Source organism: Chamaea fasciata, unplaced genomic scaffold (genome assembly GCF_029207755.1).
Source record: "Chamaea fasciata isolate MVZ Bird 193981 ecotype frontalis unplaced genomic scaffold, bChaFas1.0.hap1 SCAF_1019, whole genome shotgun sequence".
NCBI classification, from domain to species: domain Eukaryota; kingdom Metazoa; phylum Chordata; class Aves; order Passeriformes; family Sylviidae; genus Chamaea; species Chamaea fasciata.
The window spans coordinates 15,429-34,671 of NW_027095104.1; the positions used below are offsets into that span (position 1 = coordinate 15,429).

The window sequence follows — 19,243 nt, forward strand, 5'->3', positions numbered from 1 at the left end:
TTATAATTGATTTCCCCCCTCATTTATTTATAATTGATTCCCCCCTCATTGATTTATAATTGATTTCCCCTCATTTATTTATAATTGATTCCCCCCTCATTTATTTATAATTGATTTCCCCCCTCATTTATTTATAATTGATTCCCCCCTCATTGATTTATAATTGATTTCCCCTCATTTATTTATAATTGATTTCCCCTCATTTATTTATAATTGATTTCCCCTCATTTATTTATAATTGATTCCCCCCTCATTTATTTATAATTGATTCCCCCCTCATTTATTTATAATTCATTTCCCCCCTCATTTATTGATATTTTATTTCCCCATTCATTGATTGATATTTGATTTCCCCCTCATTTATTTATATTTGATTCATATTTTAATTCCCCCCCGTTTATTGATATTTCATTTTCCCCCTCATTTATTGATATTTTATTTATATTTTAATTCCCCCTCATTTATTGGTATTTCATTTTCCCCCATTTATTGATATTTTATTTATATTTTAATTCCCACTCATTGATAGTTGATCTTCTCCTCATTTATTTATATTTGATTTATATTTTAATTCCCCCTCGTTTATTGATATTTCATTTTCCCCCTCATTTATTGATATTTTATTTATATTTTAATTCCCCCTCATTTACTGACATTTTATTTCCCCCTCATTTATTGATATTTGATTCCCCCCCAATTATTGATATTTAATTTCCCCCCTCATTTATTGACATTTGATCTTCCCCTCGTTTATTTCTATTTGATTTCTCCCCTCACTTATTTATTTGATATTTTATCCCTAATTTTAGCTCAGTTCCATCCCTATTTTACCTCTCTTTTTCATTCCCAGAAAAGTCCCGGGAAAACCCAAATCCAAAAAAAAAAAAAAGTCTTGGAACCAAAAAATGCCCAAAATGCCCCAAAATTCCTCCCCCCCCCCAAAAAAAAAATTCTGGAATTTCAGCTGCCGGCAGGAGAATTCGATTGTGATTTTTGATTCTTGATTTTCAGAGATGATTTTAAGGAAAGTTTGCTCCGGAATCGGAATTCTGGGATAAAGCTCCAGGGATCCCGAATTCCCTGGGAAAAGGGATGGGGAGGGGAAAGGAAGAGGGGGAAAAACGGGAGAAATCCCAAATTTCCTGGGATCAGAAGCGGATGTTGGAGGTGCAGCCCAAAAATTCCCAAATTTCCAAATCCTGAATTCCCAAATTCCCAAAGAATTCCCAAATCCCCAAGATCAGATACAGATGTCGGAGGTGCAGCCCAAGAATCCCCAAATTCCTGAATTCCCAAATCCTCGAATTCCCAAAAAATTCCCAAAAAATTCCCCAAAAACTTCCCAAAGAGTTCCCAAACAACCTCCGGGCTCTCAGAGCCAGGTGCCGGAGGTGCAGTCCCACATTACCCCGTTGCTGAATTCCCAGAGAATTCCCAAAAAAATTCCCAAATTTCCCAGAGGGATCACACCCAGATGTCGGAAGTGCAGTCCCTGAATTCCCGAATTTCCAACTCTTGGAATTCCCGAATTCCCGAACCCGGGGGGAATCCGACCCAGCTGTCGGAGGTGCAGTCCCCGAATTCCCAAATCCCTGAATTCCCAAACAATTCCCAGGGAATTCCCAGAGGGCTCAGAGCCAGATGTCGGAGGTGCAGTCCCCCATTCCTGAATTCCCAAACCCCGAATTCCTGAATTCCCAAATTCCAAAAAAAATCCCCCAAAATTCCCAAAGAATTCCCGGAATTTTCCCAGGGGAATGTCACACTCCGATGTCGGAGGTGCAGTCCCCGTATTCCCGAATCCTGAATTCCCAAACAATTCCCGGAATTCCCAAGATCTCAGAGCCAGATGTCGGAGGTGCAGTCCCCCATTCCCGAATTCCCGAACTCCTGAATTCCCAAATTCCCAAAAAAAATCCCCCAAAATTCCCAAAGAATTCCCGGAATTCCCAAGATCTCACACCCAGATGTCGGAGGTGCAGTCCCCCATTCCCCCATTCCCGAACCCTGAATTCCCAAACAATTCCCGGAATTCCCGAGGGGCTCTCACACCCAGATGTCGGAGGTGCAGTCCCCGCATTCCCGAACCCTGAATTCCCAAACAATTCCCGGAATTCCCGAGGGGCTCTCACACCCAGATGTCGGAGGTGCAGTCCCCCATCCCCCCATTCCCGAACCCTGAATTCCCAAACAATTCCCGGCATTCCCGAGGGGCTCTCACACCCAGATGTCGGAGGTGCAGTCCCCGCATTCCCGAACCCTGAATTCCCAAACAATTCCCGGAATTCCCGAGGGGCTCTCACACCCAGATGTCGGAGGTGCAGTCCCCCATCCCCCCATTCCTGAACCCTGAATTCCCAAAGAATTCCCGGAATTCCCGAGGGGCTCTCACACCCAGATGTCGGAGGTGCAGTCCCCCATTCCCGAACCCTGAATTCCCAAACAATTCCCGGAATTCCCGAGGGGCTCTCACACCCAGATGTCGGAGGTGCAGTCCCCGCATTCCCGAACCCTGAATTCCCAAAGAATTCCCGGAATTCCCGAGGGCCTCTCACACCCAGATGTCGGAGGTGCAGTCCCCGCCCGGGTAGCGCATCTCGTGCGCCAGGCAGGGCCCGCCCGGCTCCTTCCCGAAATCCAGCAGGAATTCGGGATTCACCGCCAGGCCCCCCCGCGCCGTGTCCACGTCCAGCTGCAGCAGCACCGAGCCCTCCCTGAGGGGAAACAAAAAATGGGAATGGGGGAGAAAAAATGGGATCGGGGAAGGAAAAATGGGATTGGGGGAGAAAAAAATAGGGATTGGGGGAGAAAAAATGGGATTGGGGGAGAAAAAAATAGGGATTGGGGGAGAAAAAATGGGATTGGGGGAGAAAAAATGGGATTGGGGAAGGAAAAATGGGATCGGGGAAGGAAAAATGGGATCGGGGAAGGAAAAATGGGATTGGGGGAGAAAAAATGGGATTGGGGAAGAAAAAATGGGATTGGGGGAGAAAAAAATAGGGAATGGGGGAGAAAAAATGGGATCGGGGAAGGAAAAATGGGATCGGGGAAGGAAAAATGGGATTGGGGAAGGAAAAATGGGATCGGGGGAGAAAAAATGGGATTGGGGGAGAAAAAATGGGATTGGGGGAGGAAAAATGGGATTGGGGAAGGAAAAATGGGATTGGGGGAGAAAAAATGGGATTGGGGAAGGAAAAATGGGATTGGGGGAGAAAAAATGGGATCGGGGAAGGAAAAATGGGATTGGGGGAGAAAAAATGGGATTGGGGAAGGAAAAATGGGATTGGGGGAGAAAAAATGGGATTGGGGAAGGAAAAATGGGATCGGGGGAGAAAAAATGGGATTGGGGGAGAAAAAATGGGATTGGGGGAGAAAAAATGGGATTGGGGAAGGAAAAATGGGATTGGGGGAGAAAAAATGGGATTGGGGAAGGAAAAATGGGATTGGGGAAGGAAAAATGGGATTGGGGGAGAAAAAATGGGATTGGGGAAGGAAAAATGGGATTGGGGGAGAAAAAATGGGATTGGGGGAGAAAAAATGGGATTGGGGAAGGAAAAATGGGATTGGGGGAGAAAAAATGGGATTGGGGAAGGAAAAATGGGATTGGGGGAGAAAAAATGGGATTGGGGGAGAAAAAATGGGATTGGGGAAAGGGGTTGGGGAAAAAAAAAAGGTTGGAGGAAAGGGTTTGGGATTGGGAAAGGGTTTGGGATTGGGGAAGGGGGTAGGAAAAAAAGGAGTTGGGAAAAAATGGGGTTGGGAAAGCAAAAAATAGGGATTGGGGAAAGGGTTTGGGATTGGGAAATGGGTTTGGGAAAAAATGGGGTTGGGAAAGGAAAAAAGGGGTTGGGAAAGCAAAAAATAGGGATTGGGGAAAGGGTTTGGGGTTGGGAAAAGGGTTTGGGAAAAGGGTTTGGGATTGGGGAAAAAAGAAAAGGGTTGGGGAATAAAAACGGGGTTGGGAAATAAAAAAATAGGGATTGGGGAAAAAAAAAAAGAGGTTGGAGAAAGGGTTTGGGATTGGGAAAGGGATTGGGAAAAGGGTTTGGGAGAGAAAGAAAAGGTTTGGGATTGGGAAAAGGGATTGGGAAAAGGGTTTGGGAGAGAAAGAAAAGGTTTGGGATTGGGAAAAGGGATTGGGAAAGAAAAAAAGGTTTGGGATTGGGAAAGGATTTGGGATTGGGGAAGGGTTTGGGATTGGGAAAAGGGACAAGAGAGAATGGGAAAAGGGTTTGGGGAAAAAAAGGGTTCAGGGTTGGGAAAAGGGGCAAGGGAAAGTGGGAAAAGGGTTCGGGGTTGGGAAAAGAGTTTGGGAAAAGAGTTTGGGAAAAGGTTTGGGAAAAGGGTTTGGGAAAAGGGTTTGGGAAAAGGTTTGGGATTGGGAAAAGAGTTTGGGAAAGGGTTTGGGAAAGAGTTTGGGAAAAGAGTTTGGGAAAAGGGTTTGGGGTTGGGAAAAGAGTTTGGGAAAAGGGTTCGGGATTGGGAAAAGAGTTTGGGAAAAGGGTTTGGGAAAAGGGTTCGGGGTTGGGAAAAGGGTTTGGGAAAAGGGTTTGGGAAAAGGTTTGGGATTGGGAAAAGAGTTTGGGAAAAGGGTTTGGGAAAAGGTTTGGGATTGGGAAAAGAGTTTGGGAAAGGGTTTGGGAAAAGGGTTCGGGGTAGGGAAAAAAGGGATTGGGGCTGGAATTGGGAAAAGGGTTTGGGAAAGAAAGAAAGGAGCTGGGAAAAGAGTCTGGGGTTGGGAAAGGAGATCGGGACTGGGAGAAGGGTTTGGTCCTGGGAAAAGGCACTAAAACTAAATTAAACAGCAATTAATAACCAATTAACTAACCGATCGCCGAACAACTAACTCGTTAACGACAAACCACCAGCAATTAACACCCCAATTAACACCCAACCACGAGGGTTAAACATCAAACCAACGATTAAATATTAACCGACAACCAAATTAATAACCCGATTACTAATAACAACACCCGATTAATGCTCAATTAAGGATTAATTAAGGGTTAGTTAACGGCTAATTAACGCTCACTTGATCATGTCGGGGTAGAACTGCTTGTCCCAGGCGCTGAAGAGGGACGTGGTCACGTAGAGTCTCTTCCCGTCCAGGCTCAGCTGCAGCATCTGGGGACCCCCCGGGATCTTCTTCCCCTGGAATTCCATGGAAAACTCCATCGGGGGACGCGGAAATTCGGGATTTTGGGGAGAAAATCCCGGGGTTTGGGGAGAAAATCCCAATTTTTGGGGAGAAAATGTCGATTTTTGGGGAGAAAATCCCAGGTTTTGAGGAGAAAATCTCAATTTTGGGGAGAAAATCTCCATTTTTTGGGAGAAAATCTCAATTTTTTGGGAGAAAATCCCAGGTTTTGAGGAGAAAATCCCGATTTTGGGGGAAAATCCCAGGTTTTGGGGAGAAAATCCCAATTTTTGGGAGAAAATCCCAGGTTTTGAGGAGAAAATCCCGATTTTGGGGGAAAATCCCAGGTTTTGGGGAGAAAATCCCAATTTTTGGGAGAAAATCCCAGGTTTTGGGGAGAAAATCTCCATTTTGGGGGAGAAAATCTCCATTTTTGGGGAGAAAATCTCAATTTAGGGAGAAAATCCCACGTTTTGAGGAGAAAATCTCCATTTTTGGGAGAAAATCTCCATTTTTAGGGAGAAAATCCCAGGTTTTGAGGAGAAAATCCCAATTTTTTGCGGAGAAAAAGGAACTTTCTGGGGGAATTTTTTGCCTCAGAAAGGAAGCGCCGAAGTGGTTGGGGAAAAAAAAAAATCTGGGGCAAAAAACCAATCTGGGAAACGAGAAACTTTGGGAATTTTCACCCGGACCACGCAGGGCTCCGGCTGCTCCTTCAGCTCCCGATCCTCCCGAAGCGTCACGTCTCCTCCGCGGCAGATGCTGCCTCCCAGAAACACCTGGAAAAACATCCAAATCTCATGGAAAAAAAGGGAATTCAGCCCAGAAATCGGGATTTGGGGGGGGAATTCCGGGGAATTGTTTGGGGAATTTCTGTGGATTTGCTTTGGGATTTTGGGGGGAGTTTTTGGGGGGATTTTGGGGGAATTTTGGGGATTTTTGGGGATTTTGTTTTGAATTTTTGAAATTTTTTGGGGGTGAGAATTTTTCATGGATTTTTTTGTGAATTTTTTTTTGAATTTTTTTTTGAATTTTTTGGATTTTTTTTTTGATTTTTGGGAATTTTTAGGGGTGGGTTTTGGGATTTTCTTTTGGGGTTTTTTCTGTGAATTTTTTGGGGATTTTTTTGAGAACTTTTGGGGGATCTTTGGGGAATTTTTGATATTTTTGGGGGATTTTGTTTTGAATTTTTGATTTTTTTGGGGGTGAGAATTTTTCATGGATTTTTTTTTGTGTTTTTTTGGTGAATTTTTTTTTTTGAAATTTTTCCTTTTTTTGGGGGGGGAATTTTTTGGGGGGATTTTTGGGATTTTCTTTTGGGTTTTTTTTGTGAATTTTTTGAGGATTTTTTTGAGAATATTTTGGGGGATCTTTGGGGAATTTTTGATATTTTTGGGGGATTTTGTTTTGAATTTTTGATTTTTTTGGGGTAAGAATTTTTCATGGATTTTTTTTGTGAAATTTTTTTTTGGAATTTTTTTGATTTTTTTTTCTTTTTTGGGAACTTTTTGGGGGGGATTTTTTGGATTTTCTTTTTGGTTTTTTGGGAATTTTTTTGGGATTTTTTTTGAGAATTTTTGGGGGGGATTTTTGGGGAATTTTTGATATTTTTGGGGGGATTTTCTTTTGAATTTTTGAAATTTTTTGGGAGAATTTTTCATGGATTTTTTTGGTGGGTTTTTTGTGAATTTTTTTTTTGGAATTTTTTTGGATTTTTTCTTTTTTTTTGAGAATATTTTGGGGGGATTTTGGGGGAATTTTTGATATTTTTGGGGGATTTTGTTTTGAATTTTTGATTTTTTGGGGGGAGAATTTTTCATGGATTTTTTTGTGATTTTTTTTGTGAAAAATTTTTTTTTTAATTTTTTTGATTTTTTTTTTTATTTTTGGGAATTTTTTGGGGGGGATTTTTGGGATTTCCTTGTGAATTTTTGGGGGGATTTTTTTTGAGAATATTTTGGAGGATCTTTGGGGAATTTTTGATATTTTTGGGGGGATTTTCTTTTGAATTTTGATTTTTTTGGGGGGAGAATTTTTCATGGATTTTTTTTGTGATTTTTTTGGTGAATTTTTTCTTTGGAATTTTTTTGGATTTTTTTTTTTTATTTTTGGGAATTTTTTGGGGGGGATTTTTGGGATTTCCTTGTGAATTTTTGGGGGGATTTTTTTTGAGAATATTTTGGAGGATCTTTGGGGAATTTTTGATATTTTTGGGGGGATTTTCTTTTGAATTTTTGATTTTTTTCGGGGGGGGAGAATTTTTCATGGATTTTTTTGGCGATTTTTCTGCGAATTTTTTTTTTGGAATTTTTTTGGAATTTTTTTTTTTTTTAATTATTTTGAGGGGGGATTTTTGGGAATCTTTCGGGGGGGATTTTTTTTAATTTTGGGGGGATTTTTTGGGAATTTTTGGGTATCGCTTTGGCTCACCTGGCCCACCAGTTTGGGGTGTTTGGGGTCGGAGACGTCGTACTGCCGAACGTCCCCGTGCAGCCAATTGCTGAAATACAGGAACCTGTCGTCCAGGGACAGCAGGATGTCCGTGATCAGTCCTGGCGGAAAAAAAAATGATGGGGAGATCCTCAAATCCTGATTTTTTCCACCCAAATACTCGTTTCTGCCCCCCAAATCCCAAATTTTCCACCAAAATTCCCGGTTTTGCAACAAAACTCCCACTTTTCCAAGAAAATTCCTGGTTTTTTTCCAAAATTTCCCATTTTTTTTCCCTATCAAAATTCCCTTCCCCCCTCCAAATTCCCATTTTTTTTTTCCCCCCAAAATTCCCTTTCGTTTCCACCCAAAATTCCCTTTTGTGCCCTAAAAGTCTCAAATTTTCCAACCAAATTCCCAATTTTTTCCACCCAAAATTCCAAAATTGTCCATCCCAAAATTCCTCTGGGGTTGGGAAGGGATGAAATGGAGCTCAGGGATTGTCTTGGCATTTCCGAGAGGATTTTTTTGGAATTCCTGGGCAAATCCAGATCCAAATTCCAAAGATTTTCCTGGAAAATCCCACCCCAATCCCACTCCAGGCTTCACTTTGCTCATCCCAAAATCCTCCCTTTAAAAAAAAAACACCAAAAAAACCTGGAATTTTTTTGCCATTCAAGGATCAAATTCTGCCAAAATCCGCTGTGGATCCGTGAGAAAAATCCCAAATTTTCCCCAATTTTTTCCCAATTTTTTCCCAAATTTTCCCCAATTTTTTCCCAATTTTTTCCCGATTTTTCCCAATTTTTTCCCAAATTTTCCCCAATTTTTTCCCAAACTTTTCCCACCTGGCATTTCTGGGAGGAGCCACCCTTGGACTTTCTTGCTGGGCACCTCGATCACCTTCTCTGCTTCCCATTTTCCTTCCTGAGGGAGGGAAAACACGGAATTATTCCCCAGAAATTCCCCGAATTCCCCAAATTTATGGAATATCCGCCCCCACCCCACAATCCCACCATGATAAAACCTCAAAAAGTTCCCGAGAAGTCCAAGAATTCCATGGAAAAATCCCTGAATTCCCTGGAAAAAAGCCCTAAAACGCCAAGAGATCCACGGAAAACCCCCAGAAATCCCATGAAAAAAACGCCAATTTTTGGCGGATTTTGCTCTAAAACCGCCAAAATTCCACGGAAAAATCCCCAATTCTTGGCAGATTTTGCCCCAAACCTCAAGAATTCTATGGAAAAATCCCTAAATGCCATGGAAAAGACCCTAAAGCCCCAGGAATTCCATGGAAAAACCCCAAGAATTCAATGGAAAAAGCCTGAAAACCTCACTGAAAAAAACCCCCAATTTTTGGCGGATTTTGCCCCAAAACTGCCAAAATTCCACGGAAAAATCCCCAATTTCTGGCAGATTTTGCCCCAAAACCCCAAGAATTCCATGGAAAAACCCTAAAACCCCTGGAATTCCATGGGAAACCCCCAAGTATTCAATGGTAAAAAACCTGAAAACCTCATTGAAAAACCCGCCAATTTTCGGCGGATTTTGCCTCAAAACCGCCAAAATTTCACCGAAAAATCCCAAAATTCCAGGGAAAAACCCCTTAAAAACCAAGAATTCCACGGAAAACCCCAATAATTCCATGGAAACCAACTCATAAAACCCCAGGATTTCCTAAGAAAAACCGCGGAAACTTCATTGAAAAAACCTTCAATTTTTGGCGGATTTTGCTCTAAAACCGCCAAAATTTCACCAAAACCCCCCAAATTTTTTACGGATTTCACCCCCAAATCACCTGATTTTTATAAAACCTTTGGATCTCTCCGCTCAGGGCACATCCCACGAAGCCCTGGGCAGCGTGGGGCTGGTGCAGGAAGCGGATTTCCAGCGGGATGGAGCCCCGGCCCAGCTCCAGCCGTTGGATCAGCCGGCGCTCGCTCCAGTCCCACACGTTCAAATGGCGCCCGTAGTGACCTGGGGGGGACAAAAAAGGGGCGAAAACGGTCAAAAATGGGCCCAAAAATCCGCTTTGGGAAGGGGGAATTTAGGAAAAAAATTGTGGTTTGGGAAGGGGGAAATTGGGAAAATAACGCGGGTTTGGAAAGCGGGGATTGGGGGAAAAATTTCCGTTTTTCAGAGGGGGAATTCCTAAAAAAATTCAGGTTTTCAGAGGGGAAATTCCAAAAAAAAATTCAGTTTTTCAGAGGGGGAATTCCAAAAAAAATTCAGTTTTTCAGAGGAGAAATTCCTAAAAAAATTCAGTTTTTCAGAGGGAAAATTCCTAAAAAAATTCAGTTTTTCAGAGGAGAAATTCCTAAAAAAATTCATTTTTTCAGAGTAGGAATTCCGAAAAAAATTTAGTTTTTCGGAGGGAAAATTCCTAAAAAATTTCAGTTTTTCAGAGGGGGAATTCCTAAAAAAATTCAGTTTTTCAGAGGGGAAATTCCTAAAAAAATTCAGTTTTTCAGAGGGGAAATTCCTAAAAAAATTCAGTTTTTCAGAGGGGGAATTCCTAAAAAAATTCAGGTTTTCAGAGGGGAAATTCCTAAAAAAATTCAGGTTTTCAGAGTGGGAAATTCCAAAAAAAAATTCAGTTTTCCAGAGGGGAAATTCCTAAAAAAATTCAGTTTTTCAGAGGGAAAATTCCTAAAAAAATTCAGGTTTTCAGAGGGGAAATTCCTAAAAAAATTCAGTTTTTCAGAGGGGGAATTCCGAAAAAAATTCGGTTTTTCAGAGGGGAAATTCCTAAAAAAATTCGGTTTTTCAGAGGGGGAATTCCTAAAAAAATTCAGGTTTTCAGAGGGGAAATTCCTAAAAAAATTCAGTTTTCCAGAGGGGAAATTCCCCCCCCAAAAAAACCATTCTGGAAATTCCAAAAAAACCCATCCCATTCCAAAAAGTGGAAATTCAATTTTTTACAAATTTCTGCCCCAGAAAAGCTGAATTTTTTGGGGAATTTCTGCTGTGAAAAATTCGATTTTTTACAAATTTTCGCTCTGAAAATTTTGATTTTTTTATCAATTTCTACTCTAAAAAATCGATTTTTTTGGGGGGGGGAAATTTCTGCTCCATAAAAATCGGACTTTTAAAAGTTTTTCTGCTGTTAAAAAATTGAGTTCTTGACGAATTTCCACTCTAAAAAAAAAAAAAAAGAATTTTTTGGGGGGAAATTTCTGCCCCGAAAAAACCAATTTTTCCCGGATTTTCGCCCTAAACAAACTGAAATTCCGCGGAATCTTCGCTCAAAAAAATCGGAATGTTTTGGGAATTTTTTTTTGCCATAAAAAATGGAATTTTCGCTCCAAAACGTTAGGATTTTTTTTTTTTTGGGGGGGGAATTTTCTACCAACCTTTGTGCACATCCGTGGGGTCGAAGCCCTGGGCCAGGATTTTGGGGACGCCCCACTCGGTGCTGATGAGGACGTTGTGTCTGGGCTGGTACCAGAAGTCGTAGCCCAGGTCGGGGATTTTTCCTCCTTTTTCCCAATTTCCTTTCACTTCGAACGTTTCTGCGTCCAGGAGGACGAAAGTGCCTGGAAAAAAATCCCAAAAAAATCAGTTTGGAGAGATTTATTCCGGTTTAAACAAAGGAAATGATTTATTTATTCGGGTCTATTTCCATTAATTTCTATGTATTTACTATTATTGTTACTGTTGCTAGAATTGGGACGAAAGTGCCTGGAAAAAAATCCCAAAAAAATCAGTTTGGAGAGATTTATTCCGGTTTAAATAAAGGAAATTATTTATTTATTCACGTCTATTTCTATTAATTTCTATGTATTTACCATTATTGTTACTATTACTACAATTAAAACAAAAGTGTCTGGAAAAAAATCCCCAAAAAATCAGTTTGGAGGGATTTATTCCGGTTTAAATAAAGAAAATTATTTATTTATTCACGTCTATTTCTATTAATTTCTATGTATTTACCATTATTGTTACTATTACTACAATTAAAACAAAAGTGTCTGGAAAAAAATCCCCAAAAAATCAGTTTGGAGGGATTTATTCCGGTTTAAATAAAGAAAATTATTTATTTATTCACGTCTATTTCTATTAATTTCTATGTATTTACCATTATTGTTACTATTACTACAATTAAAACAAAAGTGTCTGGAAAAAAATCCCCAAAAAATCAGTTTGGAGGGATTTATTCAGGTTTAAACAAAGGAAATTATTTATTTATTCACGTCTATTTCTATTAATTTCTATGTATTTACTATTATTGTTACTATTACTACAATTAGGATGAAAGTGTCTGGAAAAAAATCCCCAAAAAATCAGTTTGGAGGGATTTATTCCGGTTTAAACAAAGGAAATTATTTATTTATTTCCATTTATTTCTATTTATTTCTATTTAATTTCATTTATTTCTCTTTATTTATTACTACTATTACAATTTGTTATTATAATTACTATTATTAGTGTTATTAAGATGCAAGTGCCTGAAAAAAAATGCCCCAAAAAAAAGAATTTGAAGAGATTGAAAGGAAATGATTTCCTTATTTTTATTTTTATTTCATAATTTTATTAAATTATTAAATTTTATAAAAGTTAATAAGTTTAATTTAATAATTTTATTATCACTATTAGTACTATTACTATTATTATTAGGATCAAATTACCTGGAAAAAATAATAAAAAAAATCAGTTTGGAGAGATTTTTTGAGTTTTAAATAAAGGAAAATCTTTATTTACTCACATTTATTTCTATTTATTTCTATTTATTTTTAGCTATTATTACGTTATTGTTGCTAATTTTTTCCATTCCTAATCTCAGAAATGATTTTGGGGGTTTTTTTTGGGAGGATTTTTGGGAATTCCAAACCTTTTCCTTAATCCCAGGGGATTTGAGTTTCCTAAAATTTGAGATCTTTCAATTTTCTACTCCTAATTCCGGGTGATTTTTTAAGCCCTAAAATTTTCAGGGAAAAATGCTACAAATCCCCAAATTTTTTTTTAAACAGGGAATTTGACATTAAAACCACCTGAAAAATCAATTTAAAAAAAAAATCAATTTTTTTAGCAGGAATCTGCTAAAAACCCCAGGAAAATTCCAAATATTCCGTGGATTTTGTATCCTGAGGGTGGGAAAATGAAATTTTTGGGATTTTTTGGGGGGGATTTCTGGGAATTCCAAACCTTTCCCGTTGCCCTGAGGATCCCCCAGGCAGCTGATGAGGATTTCCCCCGAGCCCAGGCAGTGGCACGTGTGGGGGAAGGCAGCGTTGGCTTTTTGGGATAATTCCTCGGCTTCCACCACCTGGAAAAATGGGGAAAAATGGGGGAAAAATCAGGGAGAAATCAGGGGAAAAAAGGGGGAAAAAATCAGGGCAGAAAAGGAAAAAATTGGGGGAAAAATCGTTGAAAAAAAGGGAAAAATCAGGAAAAAAATGGGAAAATTAGAGAAAAAAATCAGGGGAAAAAGGATAAAAATCAGAAAAAAGGGGGAAAAAGGGAAAAAATCAGGGAATAAAGGAAAAAAGTCAGGAAAAAGGGAAACATCAGGGAAAAGAAGGAAAAAAATCAGGAAAAACAGGGAAAATGGGGAAAAAATCAGGGGAAAAAAGGGGGAAAAATCAGGGCAGAAAAGGGAAAATCAGGGAAAAAAAAGGGAAAAATCAGGAAAAAAATGGGAAAATTAGAGAAAAAAATCAGGGGAAAAAGGATAAAAATCAGAAAAAGGGGGAAAAAGGGAAAAAATCAGGGAATAAAGGAAAAAAGTCAGGAAAAAGGGAAAAATCAGGGAAAAAAAGGAAAAAGGGGGGAGATCAGGAAAAACAGGGAAAATGGGGAAAAATCAGGGAAAAATCAGTGAAAAATCCAGGAAAAAAAAAAGAAAAAAAATAGAAAAGAACGGGGGGAAGGAAAAAAAATCACAGAAAAAAGGGAAAAAATCAGGGAAAAAAGGAAAAAAATCAGGGAAAAAAGGAAAAAAATCACAGAAAAAAGGGAAAAAATCAGGGAAGAAAGGGGGAAAAAATCAGGGAAGAAAGGGGGAAAAATCAGGGAAAAAAGGAAAAAAATCACAGACAAAAGGGCAAAAATCGGGAAAAAAGGGAAAAATCAGGGAAGAAAGGGGAAAAAAATCAGGGAAAAAAGGAAAAAAATCACAGAAAAAAGGGAAAAAATCAGGGAAGAAAGGGGAAAAATCAGGGGAAAAAGGAAAAAAATCACAGACAAAAGGGAAAAAATCAGGGAAGAAAGGGAAAAATCAGGGAAGAAAGGGGGAAAAAATCAGGGAAGAAAGGGGGAAAAAATCAGGGAAGAAAGGGGGAAAAATCAGGGAAGAAAGGGGGAAAAATCAGGGAAAAAAGGAAAAAAATCACAGACAAAAGGGAAAAAATCAGGGAAAAAAGGGAAAAAATCAGGGAAGAAAGGGGAAAAAAATCAGGGAAAAAAGGAAAAAAATCACAGAAAAAAGGGCAAAAATCGGGAAAAAAGGGAAAAATCAGGGAAGAAAGGGGGAAAAATCAGGGAGAAAAGGAAAAAATTCACAGAAAAAAAGGGAAAAAATCAGGAAGAAACGGGAAAAAATCAGGGAAGAAAGGGGGAAAAATCAGGGAAGAAAGGGGGAAAAATCAGGGAAAAAAGGAACAAAATCACAGAAAAAAGGGCAAAAATCAGGGAAAAAAGGGAAAAATCAGGGGAAAAAGCAAAGAAGTGGGATAAAACCCCGCGGAAGAAAGGGGAAGAACGCCCGACCTTGTGCAGCCTGGGCGCCCTGGGGTCGGTCCTGACGTCCACGACGTGGATGCGGGAGGAGACGAGGCCGGGCAGGATGAGGAAATCCCGGGATTTGGTGGGATCCCCGTGGCAGCTGCTGCAGATGTTCCAGCCCGAGTGGTGCAGCTCGTCCCCCACGTTGGGCATGGGCAGCCGGTGGATCACCTGGGGGGGGGGGGAAATCCCAGGATTTTCCCAAAATTTCCGGGATTTTTCCCCGATTTCCCTGGGATTAAACATCCAATTCCCAAGTTTTGCTGGGATCAGATGTGGAATTCCCAGATTTTCCTGCAGTTTCCTCGATTTCAGGCTCTGGCGGTGCTGAGGGAGGAGCTGGGATCCCGGATTTCCCCCAGATTTGGGATCCCAGATTCTCCCGGATTTGGGGATTTGAGATCTTAGATTCTCCTGGTTTGGGGATCCCAGATTTTCCCAGATTCTCCCAGATTTGGGATCCCAGAATCTCCTGGATGCTCCCAAATTTCGGATCCCAAATGTTCCCAGTTTCTCCCAGATTTGGGACCCCAGATTCTCCCAGGTTTTCCCAGATTCTCCCAGATTTGGGACTGCAAATTCTCCCAGATTCTCCCAGATTTGGGATCCCAGATTTGGGGATTCAGGATCCCAGATTCTCCTGGATTTTCCCAGATTCTCCCTTTTCCTCCTGATTCTCCAGATTTTCCCAGATTTGGGATCCCAGATTCTCCCTGGTTTTCCCAGATTTGGGATCTCAGATTTGGGGATTCAGGATCCCAGATTCTCCTGGATTTTCCCAGATTCTCCCTTTTCCTCCTGATTCTCCCAGATTCTCCCAGATTTGAGATCCCAGAGTCTCCCTGGTTTTCCCAGATTTGGGATCCCAGGTTTGGGGATTCAGGATCCCAGATCCTCCTGGATTTTCCCAGATTCTCCTTTTTCCTCCTGATTCTCCCAGATTTTCCCAGCTTTTCCCAGCTTTTCCCAGCTTTCCGCAGATTTGGGAGCCCAGATTCTCCCGGATTCTCCCAAATTTTCCCAGACTGCCCCGGATTTTCCCGTACCTGGCAGTACTGTGGGGATTTGGGATCCACATCCACGGTGGCCAGGAAATCCGGAATCGCCCTCCCCGTGTTCCTGTAGATGCAGGGCAGGTACAGCAGCTTCTCCCGGGGCCCTGGGGGCAAAAATTCGGGATAAACCTCCCAAAATTCCAATTTTTCCTGGGTTTAAATCCCAAATTCCAGGATTTGGGAACCCTGAGGACAAAAATCTGGGATAAATCTCCCAAAATTCCCAGTTTTTCCTGGGTTTAAATCCCAAATTCCAGGATTTGGGAACCCTGAGGACAAAAATTCGGGATAAACCTCCCAAAATTCCAATTTTTCCTGGGTTTAAATCCCAAATTCCAGGATTTGGGAACCCTGAGGACAAAAATTCGGGATAAATATCCCAAAATTCCCAGTTTTTCCTGGGTTTAAATCCCAAATTCCAGGATTTGGGAACCCTGAGGACAAAAATTCGGGATAAACCTCCCAAAATTCCAATTTTTCCTGGGTTTAAATCCCAAATTCCAGGATTTGGGAACCCTGAGGACAAAAATTCGGGATAAACCTCCCAAAATTCCAATTTTTCCTGGGTTTAAATCCCAAATTCCAGGATTTGGGAACCCTGAGGACAAAAATCTGGGATAAACCTCCCAAAATTCCCAGTTTTTTCTGGGTTTAAATCCCAATTTTCTCTCCCGCTGATCCCAAATTCCAGGATTTGGGAATCCTGAGGACAAAAATTTGGGATAAATCTCCCAAAATTCCCATTTTTCCCTCACCTTTCATGGCCTCCAGAGGACTGGCGTAGCCTGGACCACAGGATCCACATTTCCCTGCTGGAAAAAAGGAGGAAATTCCATCGGTTATGGAATATTTTTGGTTGGAATATTGATATTTTTTGGCTCAAAAAAAAATTCCTCAATTGTGGCTCAAAAAATTCCTCAATTTTGGCTCAAAAATTCCACATTTTTGGCTAAAAAATTCCTCATTTTTAGCTGGATTTAACCCCCAAAATCCTGATTTTTCCCCTCTTTTTCAGCTCCCAAGAAAACGGGTTTTGCTTTTTTGGCTCCTCCCATTTTTTGTCCCAGAGCCAAAAATGAAAAATCTTTAAAAATCCCAAATTTACCTCAAAAAAACCCCCAAAAAACCCCCCCAAAAACCCCTAAAATTTCCGAATTTATCCCCAAAAATATCAAGAAATCAGAGAAAAAACTCAATCCCGATTTTTCCTCTTCCCCACAAAAACAAACCCAGAAGTTTTTAAAGATTAAACCCTAAAAATTCCTCATTAATTAAAGGAGAAAAATCAGATTTTAATCAAGGAGTTCGAGGTGTTAATAAGGATTTGATTAATTAAGGAATATTTAAATCCAAAGAAAAATCGGACTTTAACCCCCCCCCCCTCCCCCGAGGGGGAAAAACAGCAAAAATTTGGATTTTTGGGGTTTTTTGGGGGGATTTTGGGGTTTTTTGGGCGGTTTGGGGGGTTCTTACCCATCCTGGGAATGAAACTTCCAAGATTTTCGTGGGTTTTTAGGGAGAAAAAGTCGGGAAAAGTCGGGAAAAATAACAAAAATGGAAATAAAGGGGCGGGATTTGGGAGAGGAGGAGTCGGGGGGGAGGAGCCAGAACACGGAAATAAATAAAAATAAATAAAATTCCACCTTAAAAATGTCAATGATTACTTTGGGATTGTTCCTTGATTATTTTATTTCTTATTCGTTTTAATCTGGGATTCATTGTGGGACTGAATTATCCCAAAAACCCCTAAAAAAATCCCAAAAAATCCCTAAAAAAATCTCCTTTTTTTTTTTCACCCTGAAATTCACTGTGGGACTGAAAATTTTGGGTTTATTCTTTAAAAAATCCAGATTTTGGGAGCTCAGGGTTTTATAATTCCCTTCCCATCCCCAAATTTCACGTAAAAACAAGAATTAAATCAGGATTTTAAATGTTTTTTAAGTGTTTTATGCGTTGAAATTCGTGAAATTGATGAAATGGATTCAGGATAAAAGGTAAAATTTACTTTTTTAAGCCCATCCTGCTGTTTTTTGACGGATCTTGGTCTTTTCAAGGTGGAGAAAAACGAGGGAAAATCCTGATTTTCAGCCTCAAAATTCCAGCCTGGAATTCTTTTCCCTAAAGGAGGAAAAAGAAAAGAAAAAATTAATTTCCTAATTCGAAATATGAAAAAAAAAAAAGATAATTAAGAACGAATAATCCGTAAAGAAATCATGCTAAATACAAATCGGGCTTTAATACAAATTATCTTTCATTATTTTATACAGAAATCGTATTTTAAAACACAGTTAGGAATTAAATTTAAAACTGAATTTATCACGAATAACAGGAACTGTTTATCCTCATTTTTGGGCTGATTTTCCACATTTTCGGGCTGATTTTCCTCCTTTTTGGGCTGTTTTTCCACATTTTTGGGCTGATTTTCCTCATTTTTGGGCTGTTTTTCCTCATTTTTGGGCTGATTTTCCTCATTTTTGGGCTGTTTTTCCTCATTTTTGGGCTGATTTTCCTCATTTTTGGGCTGATTTTCCTCATTTTTGGGCTGATTTTCCTCATTTTTGGGCTGATTTTCCTCCTTTTTGGGCTGTTTTTCCACATTTTTGGGGCTGTTTCCTCCCATTTTCCACCTGTTTTTCCCCTCAGTTTTTGGGGCTGTTTCCCTCTTTTTTAAAAAAAACGTTTTTCCTCATTTTGGGGGGTTATTTCTCCCCATTTTGGGCTTTTCCCCCCCATTTTTAGGCTCTTTTTTCCTCATTTTTTACCCGTTTCCCCCCATTTTAGGCTGGTTTTTCCCTCAATTTTTGGGACTATTTCCCTCAATTTTTTATATATTTAAAATAATTCTTTACACTTTTATCTTTTATATGTTTATATATTATAAATTTGTGTCTTATTTATATATTGGGGGCTATTTCCCCCCACTTGGGGCTGTTTGCTCCCCATTTTTGGAGCTGTTTTTCCCCATTTTTTCCCTGTTTCTTTCCTCATTTTGGGGCTGATTTCCCCTCATTTTTGGGGGTTGTTTTCCTCATTTTTTCCCTATTTTTTCCCCTCATTTTTGGGGCTGTTTGTTCCCCAATTTTTCGGCCGTTTTTTTCCCCTCATTTCGGGGCCGCCTCAGGAGGGGAATTTTTGCCCTCAGCTGAGAGATTTTTAGCCAGGGAACACTTTCACCTCCAGAATCCCATCCAGGTAGATCCCAACACCTGCCCAGGTGGGAAATCTTGCCCTCAGGTGAATAATTTTATCCTCAGGTAGGAAATTTCATCCTCAGGTAGGAAATTTTGCCCTCAGGTAGGAAATTTTGGCCTCCGGTAGGAAATTTTATCCTCAGGTGGGAAATTTTGCCCTCAGGTAGGAAATTTTGCCCTCAGGTGGGAAATTTTGGCCTCCGGTAGGAAATTTTGCCCTCGGGTGAGAAATTTTGCTCTCAGGTGGACAATTTTCTCCTCAGACGGGGAAATTCTACGCAGAGGGCACCGACCACCCCTCACCCGCGCGGGCCGAGCCCTCCTCACAGCGCCCTCAGCTCTGAGGGTGGCATCCCCTCAGCCCCGGCCGCTCACCTCCCCCGAGGACCGCAGCAATGGCGGATCCACCGGGGGTGGGAAAAGCCCTGGGGAGCCTGAGGGGAGGGTCACGACCCGGCCGGCGCCATTTTTCCCGCCCTTCCCCTTCCCCTCCCTCAGCCGCCTCAGGGCGCCCCGCCCCTCCGTGACGTCACCACGCAGGCGGAAGTGACGTCAGCGGTATCCCTCCGCCGGCCGGGTCCCCGTTTTTTGTGTGTGTGTGTGTATGTGTGTTGTGTGTGTGTGTGGTGTGTGTGTGTGTGTGTGTGTGGTGCGGCTGCGGGCGCCGCGCGCCTGTATCAGCCCGCCGGGCCTCACGACCTTTTTTT

At 40.8% G+C, this 19,243-nt stretch overlaps 1 protein-coding gene across 3 annotated transcripts; it reads right to left on the reverse strand.

Annotated features, from left to right (window-relative positions):
- Positions 1 to 965: 965 nt before the first annotated feature.
- Positions 966 to 18,930, reverse strand: LOC136284493 (methanethiol oxidase-like). 3 transcript variants are annotated; one of them, XM_066174839.1, is made up of 13 exons: positions 18,912 to 18,930; positions 17,351 to 17,463; positions 16,101 to 16,157; positions 15,337 to 15,449; positions 14,276 to 14,461; positions 12,713 to 12,833; positions 10,921 to 11,103; positions 9,366 to 9,544; positions 8,416 to 8,494; positions 7,568 to 7,689; positions 5,824 to 5,916; positions 5,033 to 5,151; positions 966 to 2,714 (listed from the first exon to the last, which is right to left on the reverse strand). In XM_066174839.1, the coding sequence occupies exons 3-13, from the start codon at positions 16,105 to 16,107 to the stop codon at positions 2,552 to 2,554; spliced, it is 1,365 nt and encodes a 454-aa protein (XP_066030936.1). In that variant the 5' UTR covers positions 16,108 to 16,157; positions 17,351 to 17,463; positions 18,912 to 18,930; the 3' UTR covers positions 966 to 2,551. The 3 variants fall into 3 exon arrangements, with proteins under 3 accessions (XP_066030936.1, XP_066030935.1, XP_066030934.1); XM_066174838.1 differs by lacking the exon at positions 18,912 to 18,930 and having other exon boundaries at positions 17,351 to 17,482; XM_066174837.1 differs by lacking the exons at positions 17,351 to 17,463; positions 18,912 to 18,930 and adding an exon at positions 16,819 to 16,951.
- Between the last annotated feature and the right edge of the window lie 313 nt (positions 18,931 to 19,243).